The sequence below is a fragment of the Theropithecus gelada genome, chromosome 14 (assembly GCF_003255815.1).
Source record: "Theropithecus gelada isolate Dixy chromosome 14, Tgel_1.0, whole genome shotgun sequence".
In the NCBI taxonomy this organism is placed as follows: domain Eukaryota; kingdom Metazoa; phylum Chordata; class Mammalia; order Primates; family Cercopithecidae; genus Theropithecus; species Theropithecus gelada.
The window spans coordinates 64,013,576-64,036,364 of record NC_037682.1 but is presented as its reverse complement, the minus strand read 5'-3'; the positions used below and the strand labels follow the sequence as shown (position 1 = coordinate 64,036,364).

Below are 22,789 nucleotides of genomic sequence, written 5' to 3'. Positions count from 1 at the left end.
CCCTCCAACCCACTCGTCCCCAGATTACAAGACACAAGACACATGTGGATTTGTCTAGTAGAATAGGTTGTCGGAAGAACCCCAGAGGACCCTTCTTGGATCAGGAACCAATAATCCCATGGGACGGGGCCCCAGCATTCATGGTCGCAGCATAGAACTTGGCCACCTCCTCATTGGCGTTGCCCTGGGCTGAGTCAAACCACATCTGGATGCAGCGGCCGCTCCCTCCACTGTAGTTACTGACCTTGAAGGAGTGGCTCCAGAGGCCTTCACAAAGGGCGGCTGGAGTGGGGAAGTAGGACTCAAAGGTGCGGCAGAGGGCCCGGGCCGGACACTCATTAATCCCTGAGGGAGGAGAACATAAGACCCTGAGCTTCTGGGCCAGACTGCACCCCTCCCAACCCTAAAGCCCCACTCCCACTCCTCATCTCGTCTCCTCCCGGCCCTCACCTGAGGTCCAATTCCAGCCTTTGTGCCAGTTGCTTTTGCAGGTGTAGGAGGTGCGACAGTCCTCCCACCATCGCTCACAGTCCTCTTTGCACAGGGGCACATTCAGGATGCGCTCTTTGCGCCAGCTCTGGTTGACCTGAGTGGGGAGGAGACGGAACGCTCCTGTCAGCCACATATCTCAGCAGCTTTATCCTCAAAGGGGACCAGAGCTGTGGGAGGGGGCAGAGCATCCACCACCCTCAGACCTGAATTCCTGGACCAAGCCCTCCCTGCAAGTGGCTGGCAGGCTCTGCCCTCTGCTGAGGTTAATGTTTTGTTTTTGTTTGTTTGTTTGTTTGTTTTATTTCTGAGACAGAGTCTCGCTGTGCTGCCCAGGCTGGAGTGCAGTGGCACGATCTCAGTTCACTACAACCTCCACCTCCCAGGTTCAAGCAATTCTCCTGCCTCAGCCTTCCAAGTAGCTAGGATTACAGGCACCCACCACCACACCCGGGTAATTTTTGTATTCTAGTAGAGACAGGGTTTTGTCATGTTGGCTAGGCTGGTCTCAAACTCCTGACCTCAGGTAATCCACCTGTCTCGGCCTCCCAAAGTGCTGGGATTACAGGCATAAGCCACTGCACCCAGCTATGAAGTTTATGTTTATGGGAATGGCACTCATACCTGCCAGATCCAGGGCCCCAGGTTGGGTGAGCACTCATAGAGACAGGTGTCCTGGATAAAGTGACGCTTGCAGGCGGGCTCCATCTTACCACAGTGGTCCCAGTTAAAGTTGTACAGGCGGGAGGTGTCCTTGTGCAGCTCCTGGCTGGTGTTGGCCATGCAGCAGGCATTCTTCTAGGGACTGCACTGGTTGGGGAAGACACAGGACTAAGTCCCTCCCTACCACAGCCATCTCCTCCATATTCTGGCTCCTCTGCCCCAGGTAGGTCATCCAGAGAAATACTTCCTGGGGAGGGCCCTTGAGGAGCCCCCACCTGGGGACAGAGGCAATTACAATATCAGTGCATTTTTCCCCTATTTATTTATTTATTTATTTATTTATTTATTTAAGACAGGTCTCTCTCTGTTGCACATGCTGGAGTGCTGTGGTGCGATTATAGCTCACTGTAGCCTCAACATCCTGTGCTCAAGCAAGCCTCCCACCGCAGCCTTCCGAGTAGCTGGGATTCAGGCCCATGCCACCACACCTGACTGTTTTAAAAATATTTTTGTAGAGACAAATAGGATCTAACTAAACTAAAGAGCTTCTGCACAGCAAAAGAAACTACCATCAGAGTGAAAAGGCAACCTAGAGAATGGGAGAAAATTTGTGCAATCTACTCATCTGAAAAAGGGCTCATATCGAGACTCTACAAAGAACTTAAACAAGTTTACGAGAAAAAAATCAAACCACCCCTTCAAAAAGTGGGCAAAGGATATGAACAGACACTTCTCAAAAGAAGACAATTATGCAGCAAACAGACACATGAAAAAATGCTCATCATCACTGGCCATCAGATAAATGCAAATCAAAACCACAATGAGATACCATTTCACACCAGTTAGAATAGTGATCATTAAAAAGTCAGGAAACAACAGGTGCTGGAGAGGATGTGGAGAAATAGGAACACTTTTACACTGTTGGTGAGACTGTAAACTAGTTCAGCCATTGTGGAAGACAGTGTGGTGATTCCTCAAGGATCTAGAACTAGAAATATCATTTGACCCAGCCATCCCATTTCTGGGTATATACCCAAAGGATTACAAATCACGCTGCTATAAAGACATGTGCACACGTATGTTTTGCGGCACTATTCACAATAGCAAAGATTTTGAACCAACCCAAATGTCCATCATTGATAGACTAGGAAAATGTGGCACATATACTCCATGGAATCATATGCAGCCATAAAAAAGGATGAGTTCTTGTCCTTTGTAGGGACGTGGATGAAGCTGAAAAACATCATTCTGAGCAAACTATCGCAAGGACAGAAAACCAAACACCGCATGTTCTCAGTCATAGGTGGGAACTGAGCAATGAGAACACTAGGACACAGGAAGGGAATATCACACACTGAGGCCTGTGGTGGGGTGCGGGGCTGTGGGAGGGACAGCATTAGGACATATATCTAATGTAAATGACAAGTTAATGGGTGCAGCACACCAATATGGCACATGTACACATATGTAACAAACCTGCACGTTGTGCACATGTACCCCAGAACTTAAAGTATAATAATTTAAAAAAAAAAAGAGAGATGGGGTCTCACTAGGGTTCCCAGGCTAGTCTCAAACTCCTGGGCTCAAGCAATCCTCTCATCTCAGCTTCCCAAAGTGCTACAATTACAGATGTAAGCCATCATGCCTGGCCAATATTGGCTTTTAACGGAGCATAATGGACGGGAGCCACTCTCTGGGAGAGTAATTATTGTTTGTACAGTTCTTAATGGTTGAAAAAGTTATTTCATGTTATTCAGCTTATTTATATTATCCATTTTGCATCCAGCCAATATTAACTGAGTGCTTATTAGACATCAGGCACTGTGCTAGGTCCTAGGAACACCCCAGTGAACAAAGCAAGTAACATCTCTACCCTCACGGAGGGTATGGTTTTAGTGGGTGGGTGGGCTGTGTGTACAGGGAAGACAAAGAACACTCAGGCATAGAACACGGTAGGTGCAAAGTCCCCAAGGCTTTTGCACTTTATCCTTTTAACAACCCAGTATGAATCCTTACCCCCATTTTTACAACGTTTCAGTAAGCTACACCTGTGGTATATAGTAGGGTTAAGATTTAACTCAGGACAGGGAGGAGAGGAACCTGGCCCAGGTTGTGCGGGAGGATGGAGGTCAAGGGGCTGGTCTGGTTTTCCCAGGGTCTGGAAGTCCGGGCAAGGAGACTCCAAATAGATCCTGAGAGTCGTGGGGGAACAGAGGAGCTGTAGCCTGCACGTGGGCCTGAACCCGGACTTGACTAAATGTGGGAAAGGCCATCCTAGGAAGGTAAATACAAGGCAGGCAAGACAAGCAGAAATGGTGGAGGTTTCTCTTTGGAAATCACTCTAGGCCTGGACTCAGAAAACCTGAGAAATCATGAATCAGTTGCATAAAATTTCTGGGATGAACCCTCGCACCTAGGGTCAAGTGATGGCAGAGGCATGACAGGTCTGAGCACCCAGGAGAAACAACAGGGAAATCCATGGGAGTCGAGCCAGATCTACCCATCTCCCACACCCTGGCCCACGCCCAGTGCGGGCTGACACAGAACATGCTTTCCTGCCGGCCTGACTTCACACTTGCTTTTCCTTGGATGTCCCAATTCTTGGTCTTCCTGCAAGACCCTTGCACATCATGGGTCTTGGGGATTGGCAGAGATGGGTTTTGCCAGTCAGGGTCAGGGGTTTCTGCCTCTGAAAAGAGTTGCTGAATATAATGAAAAGTACTTCCTGGTTATAGAAGTGGCTCAACAAATATCACTCTCATATAGTTCATGGCCCTGAACATGATAATCATCTGTATCTCTCAAAGTCTACATCTGCAACATTTCTTGGCAAAGAGTAGATGCTCTAGAAGGTTCTGAAAAGCAAATGAAGTGGTGGGCACAGAGTTTCCGTTTCAATTTTAGTGGATGAAAGAGGTCAGGAGATGGATGGTGGTGACAGTTGCACAACCACATGAGCATACTTAATACCACTGAACCATACAGTTAAAAACGGCTCAAATGGAGAACTTTTATTTATTTATTTTAAATTTTACTCCGATTTAAAAATAAGCAAATGGAATGTTGGGAATGACTCAGATGTCATAGGGCTTCCAGGCTGTCCTCTCTTTGCTTTAGCCCTCAGAGCCTGTCCATACCACAGTGTCTCCCTGGGCACATACCCCAGCCCTCTGGGAATGTGACCCCTTCTAGAGAGCAGATCAGGAGATCAGAGGAATGAAATACAGGCACTCTCCTGAGCTTGGAATTCAAATTGGAGCTCATACTCCCGGAGCTGCCTCAGTGGCCTCACCTGTGGCATGGGGGTCCTGGCCTCCCCTCCCCTTCCTTGTGGGCAGTGGCACTGCTGGCTCTGGCCACACTGGACCCGCCATTGCTCGTGCCATCACCCTCTGACCTGTGTGCATGCTGTCCTCTGCCAGACTGCCCTTCCCTGCTTTTTCCTTCTGGAAAACTCTTACTCATCTTCCCAGGCCAAGGCCAAGGGCCTCTTGACTGGGAAGTCTCCCCAGCATATCGGATTGGTTGCTGTCTCTTCAGTACCTAATGGGGGTGGAAACCTGGCCCGTTTGTACATGTAGGCTGCACCATGACCATGATGGCCCAGCTCCTCTTCTACTGTGCTGCTGAGCTCTGTGGGCTGGCACATAATTAAGGCTGGGAAAGGTATGGCCAATCCCTCTCCTCAGTTTCCACTTGCACCTGTACCCTCTGTAGGCCTATTTCCTCATTTGCATAAGTACAAACCACAGTGCACCCACCCTGCCCTTTGGGCATATTCACTGACATGGCCTGAGTGAAAGCACATGGCTCATAGGCTCAGAGTGAGTGTTAGGTGTGTGATTCCTTCATTACTGTAGATTTGGTGACCTCCCAGGGGAGGCCCCCCAGGATCACAGCAGCCATCTTCCTGCCTTCATCACCTTCCACAGCTGACTTCTCCACCCCATTAACTTTTCTCACCGGGCGCGGTGGCTCAAGCCTGTAATCCCAGCACTTTGGGAGGCCGAGACGGGCGGATCACGAGGTCAGGAGATTGAGACCATCCTGGCTGACACGGTGAAACCCCGTCTCTACTAAAAAATACAAAAAAACTAGCCGGGCGAGGTGGCGGGCGCCTGTAGTCCCAGCTACTCGGGAGGCTGAGGCAGGAGAATGGCATGAACCTGGGAGGCGGAGCTTGCAGTGAGCCAAGATCATGCCACTGCACTCCAGCCTGGGCAGCAGAGCGAGACTCTGTCTCAAAAAAAAAAAAAAAAAAAAAAAAAAAAAAAAACTTTTCTCTGTCAAAGGCAGCTGTCTCCCCTGCCGCAGACCCCACTTTATCCTCACCTGGCCATACAGCTCGTCCTCGGGACTGGGCTGTGCCTTGTGCTGCTTGGCGTTCATGCAGACGTTGAGCAGGTCCATCCTGGCCTGCACACTCCTGGGCTGGGCACTCCCCACAGTGGTCACCAAAGCCAGAAGCAGCAGCTGCATCATCTTCCAGGCCATCTATTCCTGCCAGAGAGCCACAGTCAGAGGTGGACAAGGCCTGAGGGAGGGGCAGCAGCCACGAGAGTGTGTACTGTCTCCCTCCCAAGCCCAGATCTCTGCCCTCCCCACCCTGCATCCACCACAGGGCAGCTGAGCCAAGAAATGCAGGGTGTGTAGAGGTGAGAGGGAGCCCTTCCCCGGCCTGGAGGCAGGACCCTCCTCCTGCTTCCCATGCAACAGTGCTCTAGGTCCAAGCTCTGACACCAGCTTGCTCTATGATCATAGAGGGAACCATCGCCCTTGCGGACTTCCCCTCTTGCATTTCTCCAGTGTTTTATGCAATTCCTCTCAAATTTGCACAAGGAAGAAACACAGGTGGTGGCCTGCTGATGCAGGAGTGAGACTCTAGACAGCCTCAGGCTTCTGCTTCCTCAGCCCGTCCTCTTACCCCAGGGCAGCTGAGGTTTAGATGCCCAGGGAAGCTGAGATGGGGACAGCAAAGGCCATGGAGCTGTCAGCTATTGTTCATGGTCCCAGAGCAGATGCTGTGGGAAGCAAAGGGATGGGGGCAATCACACCTCACCACTCACCCCTCCTGGGTCTTGGGAAATTACCCAGGTAGAAGCAGGCTCAGAGGTTGGGGGAGGCCAACAGGTCAGTGGCAAATGGAGGAGGGGGCTGAGCAAGAACAGATGGTGGTTGGTCAGTGGAGGCAAAGACAGCAGAGAGCCCAGCCTCCCAGGAGATGGGGAGGTGCTATCTCACCTCCCATCTCTCATCCCCACTTTTCCCTCTATCCTGTTGCAGGGCCTTACCTCTGTTCTCAGCCCACCTGGGAAGGTGGAGTCTCTCCCACCTCCCCACCTACTTTATAATCCCATCCTGCCTGCTTGGTTAGACCCTCTGTTAGGGAAGGTGCACAAGGCTTTGTCTAGGAGACAGCTCAATTGTCTTTCAATAAGGACCCAGTTAAATTATGGTACATCTACCCCGTGGAATTTAATGTGGTAACAAAGAAAGAGAAAGCTCCTGATGTATAAATATGGAAAAACCTCCATGTGGAAGAAGGAAGGTGTTTTAATTTAATTTAATGTAACTTAATTTAGGAGAGCTAAGTAATTAAACATGAGGCCAAAGTACGTAAGACAGTGGCAGTCTTTTATTGCAAATATGCATACACTCTTGGGCGAGGTTCTCTGGTCCTCAGGTGTGGGGGGCCAGGGAAGTCGCGCCGGTGCTCTCCGGTGATGTTCTCCGGTCCACAAATGCGGGGGACGAAGAAGTCACACCAGTGCTTACCAGCAGCAGACTTTTATGCATTGGTGCTCGAAGGGGGAGGGCAGTGGGCGGGATAAGGGCATGATAGGGGCGTCTCCATAGGCGTGGCCGGGTAAGTTTCGATCTCTTCGGATTGACATCACCTGGTGCGTGCTCGATTGATCTGCATCTTCCCGGGGCGGGCTGCATTTTCCCGTGCGCGGGAAAGTTGGTGAGGAAGAACCCGGAAGCAACATGGATTGTGCCTTCTTGTTCACCTTCCTCCATCTTGTCCTTTCTCCCTCACCCAAACAGTCCAACCTCTTATTGATTATAAGAATTTGGGGCGCCGTTGTCTGTCTGGCTGCTTCCTGATGTTAGGGGGCATAGTTAGGGTCTGAGGTTGGCAGTTGGGTGTAGGGATGCAGGAGCATTTGGTTGAAGGTGACTTGGGTGATCTCTTGGACCCTGGCTCGGAGAAATTTTATTAAAATGGGAGCAAAATATAAGGCAAGGCAGAGGATTAGTATGGGAATTAGGAAATCACAAAGGGCACCTTGCCAAGCTAGGTCTTCTATGAGAGTAAAAAGTTGGGAAACCTACTGGTTGGGGGATGGGTCGGGAAGGAGGGTGTCTATGGGGTTTATGAAGGAAAAGTCAGTTAAGTTAAGATGAAGAATGGTGAGGAAGTGGGAAAATTTGAGGAGGGTGTTGATCCTTGAGTAGAACCTGGTCACCTGGAGAAAGGGAAGGGGAATAGATGTTTTGAGTTAGGTTAACATGTCTCATCCCAAGAGGGGGTGGGACAAGAGGGCATGATGAGGAAAGAGTGGGGAAAGCATGCATAGTCCAGGCAGTAATTTAACACTGGGGTCTGGCGAGGGTTAGACGGTTTACCGTCTACCCTAACTACTGAGATAGTGGATGGCTGGCTAGGACCTCCATAGGTTGACAAAACAGAATAGGTAGCCTCCGTATTGATGAGAAAAGAAATTGGCTTACCCGCTATCTGTAGAGTTACCCTAGGCTCGGTGAGGGTGACCAGGGTCTCCGAGTGTGGGCACCGTCAGTCGTCGTCCAGGTGTAGGAGCTGGAAGGAGCCTTCCAGCCTTTGAGGAGAGGCACCACGTTGAGGCGCAATGCCTGCCCTGCTGGCGGGGCAATCAGACTTCCAATGTCCTTCCTGTTGGCAGGTTGGGCATGGCGTGGTAGGCAGGCGAGGATTTGGACACTGTTTTGCCTAATGCCCAGTTGTGCCACACTTAAGGCATGGACGAGATGGAGTGCCCGGCTTGGCCTGGGGACACTGGTTTGCCTAGTGTCCTGGGTCTCCGCATTTATAGCAGGAGCCCTTGGGAGACTTGCCCTGTGCCTTCCCTGCCGGCAGAGTGGGCAACGCTGGTTGGAGGGCAGCCACTAGAGCTTGCGCCTGAAGCACAGCCCTTCTTTTCTCCTTGTCTAGCTCTGCGGCCTCAGCTGCTTCTTCTCTGGAGTTAAAAACTTTAAAGGCCAATTTTCCTGTATGGGGGTCTGAGGCCCATCTTCAACCTTTTTTTGCTTTTTTCGAATATCTGAGGCTGACTGGGAAATAAAATAGGAGGCTAGGACAGCTGCCCCGGCTGGGGAAGTGGGCTAGCTGGGTAAATTGGGCCAGTGCCTCTGTAAGGTGATTTAGGAAGGAAGCCGGGTTCTCATCTGGGTGTTGGATAATTTCCTTTAATTTATCAAAATTGACCACTTTGTTAGAGGTTGCCTGCATACCGGCTAAGAGACATTGAATCATAATGTCCTTCCTACGGCGGCCAGGCTGCTGCGGTTGGTAATCTCAATTTGGTTCTATGGACAGGACAGCCATCTCTCCTAACAGGACGGTGGCGTCGGTTAAATGCCATTGATCTGCATGTTGCCTGGCGGCTGCGAGAATGCAATCTCTTTCCTCTGGGTTAAGAGTGGAAGTAAGAATGACATGTAAGTCATGCCAGGTAAGGTTATATGCTCTGGCCTAGGTATCAAAACTCTTTGGAATATTAGGTGGGGTTGGCTGAGAAGTCGCCAAGTCGTTCTTCAATTTTGGAAAGGTCAGGCAGGGAAAAGGGGACGTGGACTCCAACCACGCCTTCAGCTCTGGCAACTTCTCGGCGGGGGCCAACAAACTAGCAGGGGAGGTTGGAACAGACTGACCAATAGGGTAGGTTAAGACAGGCTGACTGGTAGAGGGGGTTGGGGCAGGCTGACTGGTAGAGGGCTGACTAATGGGGGCCGCTACCGCGGTCTTGGAGCGAGTGTGGGCGGAAATGGGAGAGGTAAGAGGAGTGGCTGAGGGAGGAGTGTCGGGCAGGGAGGTGGGAGCTCCATAGGGAGGGGTGAGAGGAGTGGCTGAAGGAGGAGTGTCGCGAGGGGCGGTAGGAAGTCCATAGGGAGGGGGGTTGGAAAGTCGGGAGGGAGGTCGCCTGCTGTCGGCCCCATCTGAAATGGAGGTAGAGTCCTCCTCAGTTGCTGAGGTGGGGGCCAAGGGCCGGGTTTAGGGGTTTAGGCTAACAAGACCTGGGCCATTTAACATTGGGCGCACAGGTCTGGGCAAGAGCGCAAGTCCTAAAAGCCTTGAACATAGATAATTTCTGACCACTTTCAGAGCCTCTGGCAGAAATTAGAGAGATCTAATTAAAATGTTATGGTCTAAGGTGCCTTCAGGCAGCCGTTGAGACTGGTTGTCTAATTTATATTGTGGCTACGCCACAGTGGAGAGTAAAATCAGTCACTTTCGTTTAAGATCTTGCTCTAATTGTAAAGTTTTGAGATTAGTTAGAAGACACCCTAAAGGGGTGTCTCTAGGTGTTTTGGATTGGGGATTTCCTATTGCCTTTCTCTCGCCTATAGGTGGAAACCGAACTCTACCTGGCTACAAAGCGTCCTTTGGAGCCACTAGAGACCAGGAGGCTCCTGGAGCCGGAATGGAGATTACCTCCAGGCAGACGTCTCCGTCCTGGACGGGTCCCACATGGACTGGAATGGAGTTCCTTTGGGCAGACGTCTCTACCTTTGGGAACTCTCCTGTGGGTCACCTGGTGACCTAAAAACCTTGGGCCTGCACAGGACTTCTGGCCAAGGAGTATGAGAGGGAGGCAAGAGATACTCACCTCTAGGAGACTTGGAGGTGTGGAAAGCGATGTCTAGGTCCTGGTCTGTCCATGGCATGGAAGGAGGAGGCTCCTCGGACCTTAGGGGGCCCTGAGGAGGGGTCTCTTCCTGGGTTTTTGGCATGCCACAGTGGAGAGGAAAATTAGCCGCTTTTGTTTTAAATCTTGAGCTAAATGTAAGGCTTCCAAGTTTTGGAGAAGACACCATAAAGGGGTGTTCGTAGGGATTTTCGACTGTGAGGTTCCCATTGTTTAACCACCAGAAATGGAAACCGACCTCATGCAGTGGCAAAGCGTCCTTTGCCACTGCTGGAGACCGGGGGCTCCTGGAGCCACTAACAGAGAATTGAGGAACTTCAAGATGGACATCTCCAAGTTGAAGACCTCACTGCACCACAGGGTGGCTACATCCTTGGGCGTATGTACAACTCTAGGCCAAGGACACGGAAACGGACGGAGATGGTTAACAAAGGGGAGTACTCAGCAAAGAAGAAATTCTCAGAGCGGCACCAGTGGAAAGCTGGAACACTTGTTCGGTGTTCGTGGCTGGTTGGGTTGGGAGCCGGTTCACTGTGGAGGAGGTTCGTCAGACCCTTAGGGGATGTTGAGGAAGGGTCTCCTCCTGGGTCGGGTTTCGGCACCAACTGTTTTAATTTAATTTAATGTAACTTAATTTAGGAGAGCTAAGTAATTAAACATGAGGCCAAAGTACGTAAGACAGTGGCAGTCTTTTATTGCAAATATGCACACACTCTCGGGTGAGGTTCTCTGGTCCTCAGGTGTGGGGGGCCAGGGAAGTCGTGCCGGTGCTCTCCGGTGATGTTCTCCGGTCCACAAATGCGGGGGCCGAAGAAGTCACACCAGTGCTTACCAGCAGCAGACTTTTATGCATTGGTGCTCGAAGGGGGAGGGCAGTGGGCAGGATAAGGGCATGATAGGGGCATCTCCATAGGCGTGGCCGGGTAAGTTTCGATCTCTTCGGATTGACATCACCTGGCACATGCTCGATTGATCTGCATCTTCCCGGGGCGGGCTGCATTTTCCCGTGCGCGGGAAAGTTGGTGAGGAAGAACCCGGAAGCAACATGGATTGTGCCTTCTTGTTCACCTTCCTCCATCTTGTCCTTTATCCCTCACCCAAACAGAAGGTGCAGAAGAATGCTATGTAAAAAAAAAAATTCTGTGTAAAAAAGGAGGAGTTAGAATATCTGTGTTTGCAGGAGAAAATGCTGAAAAGGTATGAAAAGAAACCAATAAGGTGATCACCTGGGGGAAGAGGACAGCATCAGGGATGCAAACTTTCACTGTAAGCCTTTGTTGTTTTGATTTTTGGACCAGGCAAAGTTATACCTTATTGAAATATGTATAGGTATGTGTGTAGGTATACATAAATATGCAAAGTAGGAAGTGAAAATACAAAGACACAGAATGATTTATCTGACTTAATAATAGTTATGTAAATTCCAGTAACACTAGAAGGCACACAACAATGGTACATTTAAGTTAAGGATACTACACATGTGTTTGCCAAAGTATGAACATGAGGTCACTGAGTGTTCTCGTCTCTGGGTATACATCTGGTCAAATTCTATGCATTTACACCACATATATCCCATTTCTGTGCACAAATGGTAGCATACTGTTCTATACTTTGCTTTTTCTGGGTAGTTTCAGTATACATTTATGCTTTTGACAAAAACCAAAAACCTCATGAACCAAAGCTGTCCACACTTGCTCTCTTGAGTATTGTTGTATGTCCATTTTCAGGCTGCTGAAAAAGACATACCCGAGACTGAGCAATTTACAAAAGAAAGAGCTTCATTGGACTTACAATTCCACATGACTGGGGAGACCTCACAATCATGGCAGAAGGCAAGGAGGAGCAAGTCACATCTTATGTGGATGGCAGCAGGCAAAGAGAGAGCTCATGCAGAGAAACTCCTGTTTTAAAAAACATCAGATCTTGCGAGATCCATTCACTCTCACAAGAACATGGGAAAGACCCACTCCCATGATTCAGTCATCTCCCACTGGGTCCCTCCCACAGCATGAGTGAATTATGGGAGTTACAAGAAGAGATTTGGGTGGGGACACAGAGCTAAACCATATCATTCCACCCCTGTCCCCTCCCAAATCTCATATCTTCACATTTCAAAACCAATCATGCCTTCCCAACAGTCCCCCAAAGTCTCAACTCATTTCAGAATTAACTCAAAAGTCCACAGTCCAAAGTCTCAGCCGAGACAAGGCAAGACCCTTCTGCCTATGAGCCTGTAAAATCAAAAGCAAGTACCTGGGTGTACAGGCATTGGGTAAATACAACCACTCCAAATGGGAGAAATTAGTCAAAACAGAGGGGCTACAGGCCCCTGCAAGTCCAAAATCCAGCAGGGCAGTCAAATCTTAAAGCTCCAAAATGATCTCCTTTGACTCTATCTCTCATATCCAGGTCACACTAATGTAAGAGGTGGGTTCCCATGGTCTTGGGCAGCTCTGCCTCTGTGGCTTTTTAGGGGACAGCCTCCCTCCCGGTTGCTTTCACAGGCTGGCATTGAGAGTCTGCAGCTTTTCCAGGCAAACAGTGCAAGCTGTCAGTGGATCTACCATTCTGGGGGCTAGAGGACAATGGCCCTCTTCTCACAGCTACCCTAGGCAGCAACCCAGTAGGGACTCTGTGTGGGGGCTCCAATCCCACATTTCCCTTCGGCCCTGCCCTAGCAGAGGTTCTCTGTGAGCACCCCACCCCGGCAACAAACTTCTGCCTGGGCATCCAGGCATTTTCATACATCTTCTGAAATCTAGGTGGAGGTTCCGAAACCCTAATTCTTGACTTCTGTGCACTTGCAAGCTCAACACCACGTGGAAGCTGCCAAGGATTGGGGCTTCCACCCTCTGCAGCCATGGCCTAAGCTCTACATTGGCCCCTTTCAGCCATGGCTGGAGCAACTGGGACACAAGGCACCAAGTCCCTAGGCTACACACAGCACAGGGCCCTGGGACTGGCCCATGAAACCATTTCTCCTTGACCTCTGGGCCTGTGATGGGAGGGGCTGCCAGGAAGACCTTTGACATGCCCTGGAGACATTTTCCCCATTGTGTTGTGGGTCAATGTTCCTCTTGTTACTTATGCACATTTCTGTAGCTGGCTTGAATTTCTCCTCAGAAAATGGGCTTTTCTTTCCTATTGCATTGTCAGGCTGCAAATTTTCTGAACATTTATTCTCTGTTTCCCTTATCAAACTGAATGCCTTTAACCACACCCAAGTCACCTCTTGAATGCTTTGCTGCTTAGAAATTTCTTCTGCAAAAAAAAAAAAAAAAAAAAAAAAGAAAGAAAGAAAATTCTTCTGTAGCCAGGCGTGGTGGTTCATGCCTGTAATTCCAACACTTTGGGAGGCTGAGTTGGGTGGATCATCTGAGGTCAGGAGTTTGAGACGAGCCTGGCCAACGTGGTGAAACCCTGTCTCTCCTAAAATACAAAAATTAGCCAGGCATGTTGGTGAGGAAAGAGAGAGACCCTCTCATATTGTTTTATATTCAGGACCTGTTTTAAGAAAAAAACAATGAAGTAAAACCAAAGACAGGCAGCCCGGTGCCAGGCCCAGAACCAGGCCCGGGTCTGCCTGGCCTAAACCCAGTAGTTAAAAATCAACTCATGACTTAGAAACCAATGTTCCTGACATTGTACAGAAGAACACTGTGAAACTCCCGGCCCTATTCTGTTTCTCTCTGACCACCAGTGCATGCAACCCCTGTCACATACCCCCAGCTTGCTCAAATCAATCATGACCCTTTCATGTGAAATCTTTAGTGTTGTGAGCCCTTAAAAGGGACAGAAATTGTGCACTCCGGGAGCTCAGATTTTAAGGCAGTAGCTTGCTGATGCTCCCAGCTGATAAAGCCCTTCCTTCTACAACTTGGTGTCTGAGAGGTTTTGTCTGCGGCTCGTCCTGCTACATTTCTTGGTTCCTTGACTGGGAAGTGAGGTAACTGACAGACGGCTGAGGCAGCCCCTTAGGTGGCTTAGGCCTGCCCTGTGGAGCATCCCTGCAGGGGACTCTGGCCAGCCTGAGTGACGTGATCCAAAGAGCGCTCCCAGGTAGGCAATTGTCCTGGTTGGACACCACACCAGAGCAGCACATAGCATGCCCCCGTGGAGGTTTAACAGTGGCTGAACGTCAGGAAGGAACTGGCACTTGGAGTCCGGACATCTGAAACTTGATAAGACTAGTCTTTGGAATTTGCCCCACTCCATTCGAGTGGAAGTGTGGCCTGATCACCAGCGGTGTGCCTGTATCGGCACTTTTGTTCTGGTTTTGACTTGACTCGACTTGGTAAGACTAGTCTTTGGAAGTTGCCCCACTCCATTTGAGTGGAAGTGTTGCCTGATCACCCATGGTGTCCTTGTATCTGCACTTTTGTTCTGGTTTTGGCTTGACTTGAATTGCTGGATACTTTGGTTTTGGTTTTGACTTGGCTTAAATTTCTTGATACTTGGATTTTGAATTTCGTGATACTCTGATTTTGGTTTGGTATAAACGATAACAATGTGTGTGTGCCCTCTTTACCCGTTCTTTTTTTGTGGTGAGTGTGTGTGGTATGAGTGTGGTATTTTGTCTTGAGAAAACATGGGTCAGGCGCAAAATAAGCCCACCCCACTAGGAACTATGTTGAAAAATTTTAAGAAAGAAAAAAAAGGGGGGGGAGGCAGAATTTATATAAAAAGAATGTTATATGGTAAATTCTTGTCCCAAAATAAATTAACTGGTTATTTTTTAGAAAAATGTTTGTAATAAGTCAGAAAGTTGAGACATGTCAAAAAAATTGTCTGCGATAGTCGTAAAAGAAAAAATACTATAAAAAAAGTTTATGCAAAACAATGTTATATAATTTAAAAGCAATAAGGCCTCCTGAGAACTCTTGTAAAAACAGTTTATGTGCAAGGTGTAAAAAAAAGTAAAATATACCTTTAGTAAAAAAATTATAAAGAGGCATAAGACTGTGGATTTTTACCTACATTAAAAAGTCAAAAAATTATTGTTTTGAAAGTTTAGGCAAGTTTTTTTTTTTTTTTTTTTTTTTTTTTTTTTTTTTTTTTTTTTTTTGAGACGGAGTCTCGCTCTGTCGCCTGGGCTGGAGTGCAGTGGCCGGATCTCAGCTCACTGCAAGCTCCGCCTCCCGGGTTCACGCCATTCTCCTACCTCAGCCTCCCGAGTAGTTGGGACTACAGGCGCCCGCCACCGCGCCCGGCTAGTTTTTTGTATTTTTTAGTAGAGACGGGGTTTCACCGTGTTAGCCAGGATGGTCTCAATCTCCTGACCTCGTGATCCGCCCGTCTCGGCCTCCCAAAGTGCTGGGATTACAGGCTTGAGCCACCGCGCCCGGCCTTAGGCAAGTTTTAAGATGTTAATTGAAAAGAAAATTCTGTGTGTAAATATATTAGCTAAAGTTAAAAAGGTATCATCCAGTTTTTCTGTGAACTGGACGTTAAAATAAAAATGCAACGGGTTTTTCTTAAAATATCAACTTGCTCTTTAACAAAAATTATAAAAGTTTGAAAAGAGTCTATAAAATCTTACCTTATGGTCAAACTAAAAAGTTGGATAAATATGTCTACAAGGTTTTATTAAAATTAAGATTAACGTTAATAACACACTAATATAAAGGTAAAATTTAACTTATCTGGTAGAAAAACCATACAAAAAGCATTATTAAATATAAAATGGTATTTAGCTTTTTTTGGTCTAAAAACTAATAAAAATAGGTGCCAAAGAAAACATTCATTTTACTAGAAGATCATAGAAGTTAAAGACTTAAAACAAACTTTGGCAATTAAGACAGCATACCAAGATGCAAATGCCTGGTTGAAATGGATCAAATATTCCATCTGCATGTTGAACAAAAGCAATTGTTATGCTTGTGCACATATCAGGCCAGAGGCCCTGATTGTCCCCCTTCCACTAAGGTGGTCCTCCAGTCAACCAGGCGTGGGCTGCATGGTAGCTCTTTTCCAGGATTCTGCAGTCTGGAGTATTAAATCATGCCAGGCTCTCTCTGCTATATCCCAAGGTCCCTGCAGGTCAGTCCCAAGAGCCATCCAGCTTCTGTCTCCCAACACTAAGTTCACTTCATGTCTCTCACAGCAAGGAGGAGACTTAGCATTCCTTGGAGACCTGAAGGGATGCAGTGAGCTTAAGAATTTTCAAGAGCTTATCAATCAGTCAGCCCTTGTTCATCCCCAAGAAGATATGTGGTGGTATTGTAGTGGGCCTTTACTGGGCACTCTGCCAAATAACTAGAGTGGCACTTGTGCTTTAGTCCATTTGGCTATCCCTTTCGCCTTGGCATTTCACCAACCAGAGGAAGAAAAAAAAAAAAATAAGACATTGTAAAATGAGAGAAGCCCCTTATGGGTCTTTCAACTCTCACATCTATTTAGATACAATTAGTGCCCTGCAAGTAATACCAGATCAATTTAAAGCTTGAAATCAAATAGTTACAGGATTTAAGTCAATATTTTGGTAGATGACAGTCAATAAAAATGTAGATTAAATAAACTACATCTATTACAACCAACAGCAATGAGTTTCTCACGAGTTAAAAAGAAAAACTCATGTCGGCCCCAGCTCTGAGGCTACCTGACCTGTCAAAACTCTTTACACTCTATGTGTCAAAAAAAAAAAAAAAAAAAGAAAAGAAAAATGGCAGGCCGGGCGCGGTGGCTCACGCCTGTAATCCCAGCACTTTGGGAGGCCGAGGCGGGCAGATCACAAGGTCAGGAGATCGAGACCACGGTGAAACCCCGTCTCTACTAAAAATACAAAAAATTAGCCGGGCGCGGTAGCGGGCACCTGTAGTCCCAGCTACTCAGGAGGCTGAGGTAGGAGAATGGCGTGAACCTGGGAGACGGAGCTTGCAGTGAGCCAAGATTGCGCCACTGCACTCCAGCCTGGGCAACAGAGCGAGACTCCGTCTCAAAAAAAAAAAAAAANAGTCCCAGCTACTCAGGAGGCTGAGGTAGGAGAATGGCGTGAACCTGGGAGACGGAGCTTGCAGTGAGCCAAGATTGCGCCACTGCACTCCAGCCTGGGCAACAGAGCGAGACTCCGTCTCAAAAAAAAAAAAAAAGAAAAATGGCAGTTGGAGTTTTAACCCAGACTGTAGAGCCCTGGCCAAGGCCAGTGGCCTATCTCTCAAAACAACTAGATGAGATTTCCAAAGTCTGGCCCCCATGTCCAAGGGCTCTGGCAGCAACGCCCTGTTAGCACAAGAAGCAGATAAGCTAACTCTTAGGCAAAACCTAAACATAAAGTCCCCCCATGCTGTGGTGATTTTAATAAATACCAAAGGACACCATTAGCTAATAAATGTTAGACTAACTAGATACCAAAGCTTGCTCTATAAAAATCCCCACATAACCATTGAAGTTTGCAACACCCTAAACCTGCCACCTTGCTGCTGGTATCAAAGAGCCCAGTTAAACATAACTATGTAAAAGTACTGGACTCAGTTTATTCTAGTAGGCCTAACCTCCGAGACCATCCTTAAACATCAGTAGACTGGGAGCTGTACGTGGATGGGAGCAGCTTCCTTAACCCCTGCAAAGTGACTCTGAAAAAGACGACAAGCCCCGTTCCAGTCACACCCGGAAGCTGACTGGTCCACGCATGGCCGAAGCATGAGGAAACTCATCACGGGACTCATTTTCCTTAAAATGTGGACCTGTACAGTAAGGACTTCAACTGACCTTCCTCAAACTGAGGGCTGTTCCCAGTATATACATCAAGTCACTGAGGTAGGACAAAAGATTGCTACAGTCCTATTATTTTATGGTTATTATAAGTGTACCAGGAATCTAAAAGAAACTTGTTTGTATAATGACACCTAGTACAAAGTATGTAATTCAGGAAGTGACCAGCCTAATATGTGCTATGACCCCTCTGAACTTCCCATGATCACAGTTTTCAAAATAAAATTAAGGACTCATCCTTTTCTAAGTGACACAAGTAAAGTAATAGCTAGAACAGAAAAAAGAGGGGTCCCCAAAAATGTAACCTTAAAATTTGATGTCTGTGCCACTATGAATAATAAGCAGCATGGGATGGGATGTGGTTCTCTAGATTTGGAAAAAAGTTACACAGCAGAAAATAAGGATATCTGTAAAGAATCATATTTATGTGAGATGTGTCAATACTGATCTTGTATCATTTGGGCTACTTAAAAATAAATAAATAAATAAATAAATAAATGAATAAATAAATTTTAAAAATCCTATTTGGCTCCAAAAAAAAAAAAAATGTCAGCCTCCTTCACGAGTGGGAGCTACAACCCTTTAGAATTGGTAATGACAAACCCCTCAGACCCAAAATGGAATACAAAAAGTAGGTAACATTAGACATTGATGAAAAAGGACTAGATCCTAGCATAAGCATCCTAGTAAAAGGCGAGGTTCAAAGACACTCTCAAGAACCAATATTTCAGACTTTCTATGATGAACTAAATATGCCAGTACCTGAGATTCCAGGGAAAAACTAAAGATTTGTTTTTGCAATTAGCCGAACATGTAGCCCAGTCTAAAAGTCACTTCATGTTATGTTTGTGGAGGAACTGTAACAGGAGATCAATGGCCATGGGAAGCCCAATAATTAGATCCTACAGACCCAATTCCTAATAAATTCCTGGCCCAAAAGAACCACCCTGACAATTTTTGGGTTCCAAAAGTCTCAATTATTAGACAGTATTGCATAGCTAGAGAAGGAAAAGGATTCACTCATCCTGTGGGGTGGCTTAGTTGTCTTAGGCAAAAGCTGTGTAATAGTACTGCAAAAACAGTCCCACCCAGAATTCCACCAGGATGAGACTGCCCCCACTGGGTTATACTGGATATGTAGACATAGAGCATATGCTAAGCTGCCTGACCAGTAGACAGGTGGTTGTGTTATTGGCACTATTAAACCATCTTTCTTCTTACCGCCCATAAAAACAGGTGAACTTCTGGGCTTCCCTGTCTATGCTTCCCACGGAAAACGAAGCAAAGCCATAGGTAATTAAAAACATGATAAATGACCTCCTAAAAAATTATACAATACTATAGACCTGCCACTTAGACACAAGATGGCTCATGGGAATACTGGACCCCCATTTACAGGCTCAACTGAATCATACGGTTGCAAGCTGTTTTAAAAATCATCACTAATAAAACCAGTCCAGCCTTGACTATTCTGGCCCAGCAAGAAACTCAGGTAAGAAATGTTATCTATCAAAATAGACTGGCTCTCGACTACTTGCTAGCAGCTGAAAAAGACGTCTATAAGAAATTTAACCTTACTAATTACTGTCTACACATAAATAATCAAAGGCAAGTAGTTAAAGACATAGTCATATGTGCCCATACAAGTGTAGCACAAATTCGACCCTGAAGCCATGTTTAAAAATTAGTTGCTAGCACTAGGAGGATTTAAAACTCTGATAATAAAAGTTATAATAGTAATAAGAACCTGCTTACTGCTCCCTTGTTTGCTACGTGTACTTCTTCAAATGATAAAAAAGCTTCATCGCTACCTTAGTTCACCAAAATGCTTCAGCACAAGTGTACTATGTGAATCACTATCAATCTATTGCACAAAAAGACATAAGTAGCAAAAATAAGAGTGAGAACTGCCACTAATAAAAAGTGAGAGTCTCAAAAGGGGGGAAATGAGGAAAGAGAGAGACCCTCTCATATTGTTTTATATTCAGGACCTGTTTTAAGAAAAAAACAATGAAGTAAAACCAAAGACAGGCAGCCTGGCACCAGGCCCAGGTCTGCCTGGCCTAAACCCAGTAGTTAAAAATCAACTCATGACTTAGAAACCAATGTTCCTGACATTGTACAGAAGAACACTGTGAAACTCCGGGCCCTATTCTGTTTCTCTCTGACCACCAGTGCATGCAGCCCCTGTCACGTACCCCCTGCTTGCTCAAATCAATCATGACCCTTTCATGTGAAATTTTTAGTGTTGTGAGCCCTTAAAAGGGACAGAAATTATGCACTCCAGGAGCTCGGATTTTAAGGCAGTAGCTTGCTGATGCTCCCAGCTGATAAAGCCCTTCCTTCTACAACTTGGTGTCTGAGAGGTTTTGACTCGTCCTGCTACAGTGGCACATGCCTGTAATCTCAACTACTTGGGAGGCTGAAACATGAGAAAAACTTGAACTCAGGAGCTGAAGGTTGCAGTGAGCCAAGGTCACACTACTGCCCTCCAGCCCGGGTGACAGAGTGAGACTCTTACCTCAAAATAAAAAAATAAAAAAAAAAAGAAAAAAGAAATTTCTTCCACCAGATACCCTAAATTATCTCTCTTGAGTTCAAAGTTCTGCAAATCTCTAGGGCAGGGACAAAATGCTGCCAGTCTCTTTGCTAAAACATAACAAGAGTTACCTTTGCTCCAGTTCCCAATGTCTCACACATGTCCATGTGAAGAGATCACCAACAGGCTTTGTGTGAGCAATAAGGCTGTTTATTTCACCTGGTGCAGGTGGGCTGAGTCCAAAAAGAGAGTCAGCAAAGGGTGGTGGATTATCATTAGTTCTTATAGGTTTTGGGATAGGCAGTGGGGTTAGGAGCAATGTTTTGCAGGCAGGGACTGGATCTCACAAAGTACATTCTCAAGGGTGGGGAGAATTACAAAGAACCTTCTTAAGGCTGGGGGAGATTACAAAGTACATTGATCATTTAGGGTGGGGCAGAAACAAATCACAATGGTGGAATGTCATCAGTTAAGACAATTTTCACTTCTTTTGTGGATCTTCAGTTGCTTCAGGCCATCTGGATGTATACGTGCAGGTCACAGGGGATATGATGGCTTAGCATGGGCTCAGAGGCCTGACACCCAACAAGTTCTTCATCTTCATCTGAGACCACCTCAGCCTGGACTTTATTATCTGTATCGCTATCAGGCTTTTGGTCAAGGCCATTCAACAAGTCTCTTGGAAGTTCCAAACTTTCCCACATTTTCCTGTCTTCATCTGAGCCCTCCAAACTGTTCCAACCTCTGCCTGTTCCCCAGTTCCAAAGTTGCTCCCACGTTTTGGGGTGTCTTTTCAGCAATGCCCCACTACCAGTACAAATTTACTGTATTTGTCTTTTTTCACGCTGCTGATAAAGACATGCAAGACTGGGCAATTTACAAAAGAAAGAGGTTTATTGGATTTACAGTTCCACATGGCTGGGGAGACCTTACAATCATGGCAGAAGGCAAGGAGAAGCAAGTCACATCTTATGTGGATGGCAGCAGGCAAAGAGAGAGCTTATGCAGAGAAACTCCCATTTTTAACACCACCAGATCTCATGAGACCCATTCATTATCATGAGAACAGCACGGGAAAGACCCACCCCCATGATTCAATCATCTCCCACCAGGTCCCTTTCACAACATGTGGGAATTATGGGAGCTACAAGATGAGATCTGTGTGGGGACAGAGAGCTAAATCATATCACTATACATCTAATAACATAACTTTAAAGTTATTTCTTTATGCCTTGCAGGGTCTAAACTTAAAACTCATTAGCTGATATAAAAAATGTTAGGGGGCCGGGCTTGGTGGCTCACGTCTATAATCCCAGTGCTTTGGGAGGCCAAGGCTGATGGATTGGTTGAGCCCAGGAGATCAAGACCAGCATAGGAAACATAGGGAGACTCCATCTTCACACAAAAATACAAAAATTAGCTGGGCATGGTGGTCTAAGCCTATAGTCCCAGCCATTTGGGAGGATGAGCTGGGAGGATTGCTTGAGCCCAGGAGGTTGAAACTGCAGTGAGCCGCGATGGCATCACTGCACCCCAGCCTGAGTGACAGAATGAGACCCTGTCTCAAAAAAAAAAAAAAGTTGGTTTGTAATAAGCTATAGGACTCTGACAGGTGCTCTCAAATACAGGTTTCTGATAACTTTGGAGATTGTGATATTGGAATAAAGGAAAATGTACAGGACTAATGAAGAGCTAAAATCTTCAGAAATATCAAGCATAACAAGAACTGAATGGACTGAGCTCAGAAAGCTGAAGCAACCTTTTTGACTTTTGCTTGGAATATTGCTGATCCTTGTTTTGTTTCTCAGAGTCAAAGAAACCTATTTTGAACTATTTAGGGCCTTTAATAATTGAGTAAGCTACACTCCTGTGAACAAAATTTGAAGCATATTTTTCTCTCTCTCTGCCTGACTTCTCCAGAATTTGGAAACTATCTGTCAGTATTCTTTTTTTTTTTTTTTTTTTTTGAGACAGAGTCTCGCTCTGTTGCCAGGCTGGAGTGTAGTGGCACAATCTCTGCTCAATGCAAGCCCTGCCTCCCAAATTCAAGTGATTCTCCTGCCTCAGCCTCCTGAGTAGCTGGGACTACAGGCGCTCACCACCACGCCCAGCTAACTTTTTGTATTTTAAGTAGAGATGGGTTTTCACCCTGTTGGCCAGGCTGATCTCGAACTCCTGACCTCAGGTGATCCGCCCACCTCAGCCTCCCAAAGTGCTAGGATTATAGGCGTGAGTTACCACGCCCAAACAAGAATGTCACTTTCTAACAGGTCTAGGAGCTCCAAATTTATCATGGGACCTTAAGAGGAGAAGGTGATCCAATTTACAGGTATTTGAGGATACAAATCCATGGCTGGGCTCAGTTTTTTTTTTGAGACGGAGTCTCGCTCTGTCGCCCAGGCTGGAGTGCAGTGGCCGGATCTCAGCTCACTGCAAGCTCCGCCTCCCGGGTTCACGCCATTCTCCTGCCTCAGCCTCC

The 22,789-nt window shown here is 46.8% G+C and overlaps 1 protein-coding gene across 1 annotated transcript; it reads right to left on the bottom strand.

Annotated features, from left to right (window-relative positions):
• Positions 1 to 39: 39 nt before the first annotated feature.
• Positions 40 to 5,646, bottom strand: LOC112606585 (folate receptor gamma-like). The gene is given in 4 exon segments (XM_025357229.1): positions 40 to 345; positions 451 to 586; positions 1,114 to 1,299; positions 5,485 to 5,646. Coding segments are annotated over 4 exon segments (729 nt in total). The 3' UTR covers positions 40 to 100.
• Between the last annotated feature and the right edge of the window lie 17,143 nt (positions 5,647 to 22,789).